At 51.0% G+C, this 9863-nt stretch overlaps 1 protein-coding gene across 2 annotated transcripts; it reads left to right on the top strand.

The window, feature by feature from the left end:
- Positions 1–252: 252 nt before the first annotated feature.
- On the top strand, positions 253–9086 carry Prss40 (protease, serine, 40). Of its 2 annotated transcripts, none has more exons than XM_087565969.1 (5): positions 253–474; positions 932–1267; positions 3695–3969; positions 4901–5070; positions 8573–9086. In XM_087565969.1, coding segments are annotated over exons 2-5 (789 nt in total). In that variant the 5' UTR covers positions 253–474; positions 932–1265; the 3' UTR covers positions 8915–9086. The 2 variants fall into 2 exon arrangements, with proteins under 2 accessions (XP_087422095.1, NP_001101679.1); NM_001108209.1 differs by having other exon boundaries at positions 278–474; positions 1105–1267; positions 8573–9083.
- Positions 9087–9863: the final 777 nt, after the last annotated feature.

Raw genomic sequence — 9863 nt, 5'->3', positions numbered from 1 at the left:
GGTGACATGCGGTTCTGGGTGAGGATGACACTGTGTTTTGAGCGCATATCGTAACAGTATGAAACAGAGAAACTCTGGGACATGGTGGGCGCTCCGCCCACCCACCTACCCTCTCAGAATTGTTTCGGTGAAAGCTGGAGAAGAGGACAGTGGACCTAGGTTTTTGCTCAGCTTCCACGAGGGAAGTCTGGGTGGGCGAGAGGGGTTCCCTAGAGGCAGTTTGCCAGCGTCAGCGGTTGTCTGCACGTGCTTTTGCTTCTGCCCGGGACCCAGACACAGCACGACCAGATGCCATGTGGGGCGCCAGGGCCCAGCAATCGGGCCTGGTTGGGTATGGGGCGGCCCTGCTGGCTGCTCTGCTCGGGTTGAGCTTTCTGTCCCAGCATGCTCTGGCCACAGAACCCACCGACGTCACCAGCGCTGCGAATAACACAACCACCCAGACCGGGAAGACCACTCTATCCTTGTCAATGGGTAAGGAGACAGGAGCAGGAGTGACCTTTAAAGTAGGGGGCAGGTTTCCATGGACTTCTTCCTTCTCCTCTCCTTCCCCGCTTTTCCTCCCCTTGGTCGGGAGAACCTAAAGGCCTTTACATTGAAAAGGAGGGGCTTGAGACTGGGGACCTATATAGACGGCCCTCTCCTCTGCTGGCTCTCACCCATTGACCCTATCTTCTCAGTTCAGGGTTCTCTTAGCTCTGCACCATCATGGGTTGGGGTGGGAGGGCATACCCACCCAAAATGACCATGGCCTTGAAAACTGATGGCCTCTGTCAGCTTCAGCTTCTGCCTCTTCAGAGCTGTCCTCCCTAAGTTAACGAGTTCTGAGGAGAGCTTAGCACGGCCCTCATTCTCTTCGCCCCCACCTCTGTTCTGTGAGACTAGTTGAGAGGAAGCCTTGGTCTGATCCAACTCTTCCCCTGCCATTCAGGGTGCTCATTGTCACATGAGCCTTGCCACTCCACTCCTGGCCTTGGGTACACCCACCTGAGGACAGAGAGGGGAGACCACTGTGCCCCCTGGATCCTGCTGATGCTGACATTTGGGGCACCAAGCGCAAGCATCCTAAATACAGGTGCCTCGCGGCTGGGATTGTCTCCACAGTCTGTGGCAAGACCCAATTCCAAGGGAAGATCTATGGTGGACAGATTGCAGGGGCCCAGCGGTGGCCGTGGCAGGCCAGTCTGCGCTTATACGGCAGGCACATCTGTGGAGCGGTTCTCATCGACAAAAACTGGGTAGCCAGTGCTGCCCACTGCTTCCAAATGTGAGTGTTCCCTCCCTGGCCTCTTCTGTTGGGAAGGGGTGCAGGAGAGAGCCATTAGGACAGAAGAAGAGGCATGGAGAATAGACAGCAGCCATGTCCTTCTAGGTTGTGTTCTGGGGTAGCTCGCTGCCTGGAGTAGTCCTCTGTGCTGCTGCCCCGACCTTGAGTGGTGTCTTTCACCTAGATTACCATCCCTGCTCATCACCAGACAGTATCTTCTGCCAGTCTGGGTCTCCTACTACAGGGTTTCTCAGCCTGGGGATGTCCTCTCCCCTTCCCTGAGACTCACCTAACAAGTGTAGCTATCATGGTGTTATACACATGACTTTTAAACAGCTAACTGAAATCCTTGCCTCAGCTGGACTGTAATAGTTCAGGGAAACAGATCTTCATTCTGTAGTGGTCAGTCTCCTCTTTTTCACGAACCTCAGGGATGGAAACTTCGTTCCATTTGATATATTTCAGTAACTCACTTGCTTACCTCGAGACAGTGCCTGCGGACGGCAACAGGCCTGGTTTCTCCTGTAACTACTGTTACTGTGTCCTAACCTAGTGGGACACAGTAGTAACTGAAAGTGACCATCAGAGGTTCCTATTCCCAAGGTTGGAAATGGTTGGGATGCATCCTGCATTCTCTGGCCAGGGCTTTCTGCAATTCCATCTAGGGCATGGTTATTGGAGGCTCATGTGGGTTCAGGCTACCCTTAGACTGGAGCATAGTCCTCTCCAGAGGCATCCAGGTACTGTGTGTGTGTGTGTGTGTGTGTGTGTGTGTGTCTGTGTGTGTGTCTGTGTGTGGTATATGTGGTTGTGTGTGTGTGTGGTGTGTGTGGTATGTGTATGGTTGTGCGTGTGTGTGGTTGAGTGTGTGTGTGGTATGTGTGTATGTGTGGTATGTGTATGGCTATGTGTGGTTTTGTGTGTGTGTGTGTGTGTGGTGTGTGGGTGTGTGTGTGGTATGTATGTGGTGTGTGTGATGTGTATGGTTTTGTGTGTGTAGTTGTGTGGTGTGTGTGATGTGTATGGTTTTGTGTGTGTAGTTGTGTGGTGTGTGTGTGTGTGTGTGGTCTGTGTGTATATGTAGTTGTGTTGTGTGTGTGTGTGGTGTGTGTGTGTGTGTTTGTGTTTGTGTGAGGTATGTATGTGGTCTGTGTGTGATGTGTATGGTTTTGTGTGTGTAGTTGCGTGGTATGTGTGTGTGGTCTGTGTGTGTTTGTGTGTGTGTAGTTGTGTTGTGTGTGTGATCTGTGTGTGAGTGTGTGTAGTTGTGTGTGTGTGGTATGTGTGGTATGTGTGTATATGTTTGTATGTGTGGTATATGTGTGTGGTTGTATGTGTGTGGTGTGTATGTGATGTGTGTATATGTGTGGTGTGTGTGTGGTGTGTGGTATGTGTGTGGTGTGTGTGTGGTTTTGTATTGTGATATATGTGTATGGTATGTATGTCTGTGTATGTGTGTGTGGTTGTGTGTGGTGTATGTGGTTGTGTGGTGTGTGTATATGTGTGTGTGTGTGTGTGGTGTATGTGAGGTGTGTGTGTGTGTGTGTGTGTGGTGTGCCTGTCTTTCCTACAGTGAAGGGTGCTACTATAGCCACAGCTGGAATTACCCATGTACTAGCAGAGTCAAACAGATGTATCTTGGGCTCACTGTGTGCCCAACGGGAGCGAGGAGGACAAATCTGGGTTCACACATATGCATCTGGGTTTACATACATACGCTGGCATCCATGTGTATCAGGCCCAATGTGGAGGGTCACCTGGAGGATGTGTGAGAAGCACCTGTCAGGAAAGTGAGCAAAGGCCCCATCCCATAGATCAGGAAGGTATCTCAAGAAGCCATGAGACATACAGATGGAGGGTCCCCAAAGAAAGCGGATTCAGCCATGGGGAGTGGGCATGGAAGAGAGCTCCTCATGACCACGTAGCCTAGAATACAGTCGTGTTCCAGAAATGGTAAGTTTTTGTCTATTGTCCCATTTCCCCCATAAATGTACCTCGAGTGCCCATGGTTATGGTGAGATAAGAATACAATCTTGAGAGGATCCAATGTCTGAGGTTTGGAGTATAAGTCGTGCTAAGCAGGAGGCAGGGTCTTTAAGGAGGCCATATATGTATAAGACAGATCTGGGCAGGGTTGAGTGAGATTTTCCTCCTCCCAGAGGAAAGGGTTCAGTTTGACGGAACTCTCCTGGTCCTACCCAATCACGAGATCGACAGCCCTTTGGATTCCAGGGTATCCGAAGCCTTCGGTGTCCTCAGCTGTGTGGGATCATCCTGCCCTTCAAGAGGAAAAACACCCATGTATTAGGAAAAGGAGGAGACACCTAAAGGGAAGAAGAGACAGGGTCTGGTGGCCTGCGGGACAGGTGGACAGTCAGGGAGACAGCGCTGACCTGACACTTACAGCTCCTCCTCCCCCTGCCCTAGGTCTCGAAACCCAGGGGACTACCAAATCATGCTAGGGTACACCAAACTGAACAGTCCCACCAGGTATAGCAGGAAGATGTCAGTGAAGAAACTCATCGTTCACAAGGACTACAACAAATTCTACCCCCAAGGAAGTGACATTGTCCTGCTGCAGCTGCATTCATCTGTGGAGTACAGCTCCCACATCCTCCCCGCCTGTGTCCCCAATAAAAACATAACGATCCCCAAAGAGAAGGCCTGCTGGACAAGTGGCTGGGGGAATCTCAGAGAGGATGGTGAGCACAGGTGAAGGCTGGGAGGCGGGAGGGCAGTGGTTGTGAACCCCAGTTTCCCTCGTTCAAAAGCAATCTCCCCCTTTCAGATTAGAAGTGTAGGCTCTGTGACTCCAGGTTGTGTCAGGGCAGACAGGGTCTCCAGGTCAGGCCAGGGGATGAGAATAGAATCACAGGGAAGGCATGGCCTGGGGCAGCTCTCACAGCAGAGAAGCTGGCCTCCCTAAGACTGAACCTTGAGCCACCCTCTCTCATGACCTCTCCTGACCACGGTTGCTGTGCTTGGGGACAGGCATGGGTTTGCTGCCTACAGGCTACCAAGCCCTAGGTACCCTTGAGGGATGCGTGCCATGGCCCCTGAGTGCAGTGAGCCATGCTGCTGTCCCTCTGCTCCTGTGGCACAACCCCAGGCCAGATCTGTGAGAGCAGCTGGAAACAGAACCCCTGTCACCATCCCCAGCTGCTCCTTCAGATAGACTGGTCCTCTTGCCATTCTCCTGAGCGTTTCTGGCCTGTGTCCTAGGCCACTGCTACACTCAGGCTCCAGTGTCCCTGCCTCCAGCTGGGGACCCCCCCCCAGACCAACCAGAGCAGTTTGAAAGTGGAGCCCCTTCCTTCCTTGGCTTGTGTGTCCTCAGGGTATATGTAGTCTGGGTCCCCTTGCCTGGTGAGGAGGCTCTGCCTGGGGCCCCACTGTGGTTGTCCCTAGTGTTCCTCAGCCTGCACCCCGGGACCTTTGCAGTTGTGGTGACTTTCTGCCTGGTCCCGCCTTCCACAGAGCCTCATGCTTGCACTTGCAAGCCATATCCCCTGGTCACTGAGTGGCTGCTGTGAGTCCCTCCCTTGCTGCTGTGGCCTAGAGTGGCTGCACCCAACCCAAAAAGGGGGAGCTGGCCGGGTGGGGTGCGTCTCACATCTGATTCCCCCCTTCCAGTGCGACTTCCTTTGCCTAATGACCTGTATGAAGCCGAGCTTATCATCATGAGCAATGACGACTGCAAAGGATTCTTCCCACCACCAGTCCCGGGATCCTCTAAAACCTACTACATATACGATGACATGGTGTGCGCTGCTGACTACAGCCTGACAAAATCCATCTGCTCAGTAAGTGAAGCCTGCTCAGGCGACTGAAACAAGCTTGCCACTGTTGTACCCTCGTGTTGTCTAAGCCCCTGTCCTTCTGTGTCTTCTCCGGACCTTGTCTCCTCCATTTGTTTGTGTCTTTGGAAATGGCCGTCCCTTGTACCAACTGAGGGCTATTTAGAAATTAAGTCAGGGGGCCCATGAGAGGTCTGAGTGGGTAAAGGCGCCTCCCCCAAATCCTAGTGGCCTGAATTTGATCTTCTGCTTTGTCCCGTCCAGCGGGTCCAGTTATTCAGGGTCCCGAAGAGGCTTTCTACCTGTGGGTCAATGGGGGTAAAGAGAAGAAGGAGACCAAGCAAAAGTTCCGTTGTCAAGGTCTCATTTATTAAGAGAAATGTACAGCATTTAAAGCTCTGAGGCAGGAATAGAAGCAGGAACTGAAGCTTAGGGTGGGGGAGTATTGGGAAGTGCCCAAGGATATAGGGTGAATCACTAAACTGCAAGATATCCTCCTTAAACAAAGAAGCAACAGTCTTTTGGGGACATGTTCTTTGAAAAGATCGAACCCTTCTCAGGAATCTGCTCAGGGACATCCGGTGTTTTGCTCAGGCTGAAACATCCTGTGATTGCTCCCGGGGTCTTCCTGGGAGAGGCTTTTGTCCAACAATCTCATAATCTTACAGCAGCTACCTACGGGTGAGCATCTGTGGCCATACAGCCCAGAGTCATGTAGCCACCTTGAGCTATGCAGTCACAAAGCGGCCAGGCCCAAATTCAATACAGCTCCCTACACTGCTTGACCTACGTGGTAGAGAGAACCAATCCCTGCAAGTAGCCCTCTCTGAGTTGTGTACACATGCACACACACACACACACACACACACACACACACACACACACACAAACAGATGAATAACATTTCATTTAAAACAAGAAATTGACACATGGATGTAAACAGCACCCAAAGCACTCCCTCATACCCCTTCCCTTTCCCTCACTTCTAGATCGGTTCTGTCTTGGCTATAGACGCACTATGGCTTCACTGCTGAAACTTGACCTAAGCATGCATCACACAGGGTTTTGCCTGATTGCTTTTTAGCCAATGGGATGCTATCCAGCCATGGCACTGTAAGGATACACTGCAGTCTTCCTTATTCTTATCCTAGTGGCATTTGGCTGTTTGTATGAAAGGTCTGTGCAACAGCATTGTGCTAGAGGGGTCACCGTGCTTGCAGCAGAAGCACACTGCACCTCATGGTGTGCATGCGCTCCTGTTTTGCACACACTCCAATATGGTTCTAGTGCCCTCCCGCCAGCAGCAAAAGGTTCAGTTGCTCCCCACGGCAGCAGTTCTTCGGAGTTCACGCCCACTTCGTTTAGCCATTGGATATGATCTCTCTTTTTCTCATTCTCTTTGGTTTTGTGTTTTTACGTTTTGGAGTGTGTATCCCCCGGCTGACCCAAAACTCATGCTGCAGACCAGGCTGCCCTCAATTCACTGAGCTCTGCTTGCCTCTGCCTCCCAAGTGCTGGGACTAAAGACGTGTGCCACCACCGCCCAGGTGTGTGTGACCTTTCATTTGCATGTTTCCAATGGCTAATGAAGGTGGAAATGTTTTCGTCTATTTTTCCGATTAATTCACAAGGCTGTTTTGCCACCCATGGGATCAGGTGTCTTTCAGAATGATTCACAGGAGCTCCTAGGATTGGGGCGTGAATGCATCACTAGTTTGTTGGGGTGCAGTCTGTATTTACATTTAACGGTGGGGAACCAATGCAGGAGAAGAAGTGGGGCAGTCAGAAGTGTCCCACGTGGCCTATGCTTGCTCTGTCTCTCTTGTCTTGTTCCCTTCCCTTGGCTGTCCCCTGGGCTCAGAAACCTATGACTTCACACCTCAAGAATGCCGGATAATTCTCAATGTCTCCGACCCAGCCAGGCTCACCCTGCAGTGTCGGCACGCGTCCTTCATGATCCTAACCCTCGGTGAGCCCAGTCCGTCGCTCACTGCTCCTCAGCAGACGCGTCTTTGCTCTTTTGCTCCCTTGGTTTCTCCTCTTCCCAGCACTAGCGCCCACGACCTATCTTCCTGTTCCCAACTTGTATGTGTGCTGTCGTTGCTGGTTTTGTTTGTGTCAAATCTGCTTATGTATTCATCTATCATCTGTCTGTCTGTCTACCTATCTATCATATCAATTTATCTATTTTGTTTGTGTCGAATCAGCTTATGTATTCATCTATTGTCTGTCTGTCTCTTTGTCTATCTGTCTAATCATCTGTCTGTCTATCATCTATTTATCTACCATTGACCATCTGTCTGTCTATGTATCTGTCATCCAATCATCTATCTGTCATCTATCTTTTATATATCATCTATCATCTATTTATCTGTCTATCTGCCTGTCTATCTAGCTATCATCTATCTCCCATCTATATATCATCTATCATCTACCTATCTATCATCTAATCATCGCTCTTACTGAACCCTGCCTAGACCAGGCCTGCAACCCTATCTCAGGGGCTCTAAAACCTTTACCAGGGCCGCTTGCTTCCCTACTGAACACTTGTGTCTCTGCCCCTAACGGGCACAGTCAAGCCTATCTAGTCTTGGCTCAGAAAAGCCCTCTCAGGGCCTGGTTTGTGCATCCCCTTGAGAGCTCTTCCGTCATCCGTGCAGCCCACTAACCCTATGTAGGGTCTTCCAGTGTTTGCCCACAATCCACTGTGTCTCCTGAGCGCTCTGTGAACAAAGACTGTTTTGACATGTGTTACAGCACAAGGTTGGCAGAAACTGTGGTTTGAGTTTTTGTTTTGTTTGTTTGTTTGCTCTTTTTGGGTTTGGTTTTGGTTTGGTTTGGTTTGGTTTGCTTCTTCCTGATCTTACTTTATGGCCTATGGTCTGAGGGACCTTGCCTCTCAGGTCCCTGCTGTGCTTGGAGTCCTTGCCTCTTTCCTGGAGCCTCACAGCTCCCCATGGTTCCACCCTGACAAGCCCCATGTGATGGCTTTTTTTCTCCACTCAGCACATCCTACAGTTTAGCATCTTCTAAAAGATGCTCAGTCAAGGGACTGGAGATTCCCTGGAATCCTTACACTAAGCAAAACACAAAGGTACGTGTGGGGATGCTGTGATGGGGGACAAGGGATGCAACCAAAGGTTACAGAGCCCGGCCTCCAGGTCAGTTAGTCAATTAGCAACCCTTTGGGACTTCAGAGACATCTTCCACATAGACAGCAGGGCAGAGAGCCCATATCCAGCTCCAAGACTCTCCACCAAATGGTGTCCAGGGTTCCATTGGCAGTTTTGTGGAATAGGACTCCAGGGCCTTCACTGAAGATACTGACCCAAGGGGCTGCCTGTGCTTGAGATTTTTGTTGTTGTTTTGTTTTGTTTTTTAATTGCTTAAATGGTCCGGATGAGGTACACAGACAGCAGAGACACTTGGTCTCCATTTGTATTCTCTCCAGTCAGCGTGTGTCCTTCCCTAGATCGCTATTCCCGTTTCGTGTCTTCTTTCTTCTCAGGGAGATTCTGGGGGTCCCCTCGTCTGCCTACTGGAAGGCTCCTGGTACGTAGTAGGGCTGACCAGCTGGAGCTCATCATGTGAAGACCCAATATCCAGCCCCAGTGTCTTCGCTAGGGTCTCCTACTTTGACAAGTGGATTAGTGATAACAAGAAAGCATCAGGTGACTCAAAGCCAGGGGAGTCCTATAGGCCCCCTCACCATCAGAGACCCCCGAATAATCCAGGATCCCCTGAGAATGAAAATCCCGAGGACAATAACGAAAACCAAGATGCTATCACCAAGCTGACAGTCTGCCCAGTCCTGCTGCTCTCTCAGCTCCTCCTACAACAGTTGATTTAAATCAGGAGTCCATGATGGAGCCACAAGGCCTTGGACAGCCAGTATGTCCTGTGAGCCGCCTCACCGGGCACTGTCTTCCACACCTCAATCTGTGGGCTCCCCTGTCCATCTGAGGCCATGCTTGCCCTGGGCCAGGCAAAACAAAGAATGAACAATAAAGCTAAAAGGTAAAGAAACTTCTGACTTTCTGTCCCATCAACACTCAGCAGAAGCGGTTTCCCACTGCTCAGTCCCAGAAAGCCACGTCCTCCCTAAGCAGAGAGTGGATGACATAGCCAGCGAGCTGGCCTACCAATATAGGAGCCAAGTCATTGCCCCCCTGCCCCTCCAGGCATGTGAAATCCAGTCTCTGTCCCTTAGGCCCACTCCTTCCTGCTAAGGCTGCGTGTGCTTCCTTTCAGGAGAATGAGCCACTGTATGGGTCAAGCCCCATGTAGCTACAGCAGCCTGGGCTCCTGGAGCAAGCCCCAGCTTTGGTGTGAGGGGCATCTCACAAGCCGAAGGTCATAGTTAAGCTTCTAGCGAGTTTGACAGTGAAGTGTGAGGGTCCCTGAAGTCTGACATCTCAGGAGCAATCGTCAAAGCTCTTCTGCAAGTGTCAGCTGTCGCCCTGTCACCTCTTTACACTCCGAAGCTTACCACTTGTCTGACAAGCCCACAGTCCATGTGGACTTGCTTCAGCCTGCATTGGCTGGGGCTTGGCAGACCTGGGAATGGCTGGCTTAGCACTGGGCTGCCCTGCCAACCTGAGTAGCTGCTTGCATTACAGATGCTAGCTATGGGGCTGGAGAGATGGCTCAGCGGTTGAAGAGCACGGACTGCTCTTCCAGAGGTCCTGAGTTCAATTCCCAGCAACCACATGGTGGCTCACAACCATCTGTAATGGGATCTGATGCCCTCTTCTGGTGTGTCTGAAGACAGCTACAGTGTACTCACATACATAAAATGA

This window comes from Rattus norvegicus, chromosome 9, assembly GCF_021556685.1.
Source record: "Rattus norvegicus strain SHRSP/BbbUtx chromosome 9, alternate assembly SHRSP_T2T, whole genome shotgun sequence".
NCBI classification, from domain to species: domain Eukaryota; kingdom Metazoa; phylum Chordata; class Mammalia; order Rodentia; family Muridae; genus Rattus; species Rattus norvegicus.
Note: the sequence above shows the minus strand (reverse complement) of the source record. Positions and strands in the feature narration are given on the sequence as shown.

Excerpts from the sequence above, each read along its gene's own strand:
- Prss40 (NM_001108209.1), top strand. The coding sequence starts at position 294 with ATGTGGGGCGCCAGGGCCCAGCAATCGGGCCTGGTTGGGTATGGGGCG. Across the intron at positions 475-1,104 it reads CACTCTATCCTTGTCAATGG|TCTGTGGCAAGACCCAATTC; the intron begins GTAAGGAGACAG and ends TTGTCTCCACAG. Across the intron at positions 1,268-3,694 it reads GCTGCCCACTGCTTCCAAAT|GTCTCGAAACCCAGGGGACT; the intron begins GTGAGTGTTCCC and ends CCCCTGCCCTAG.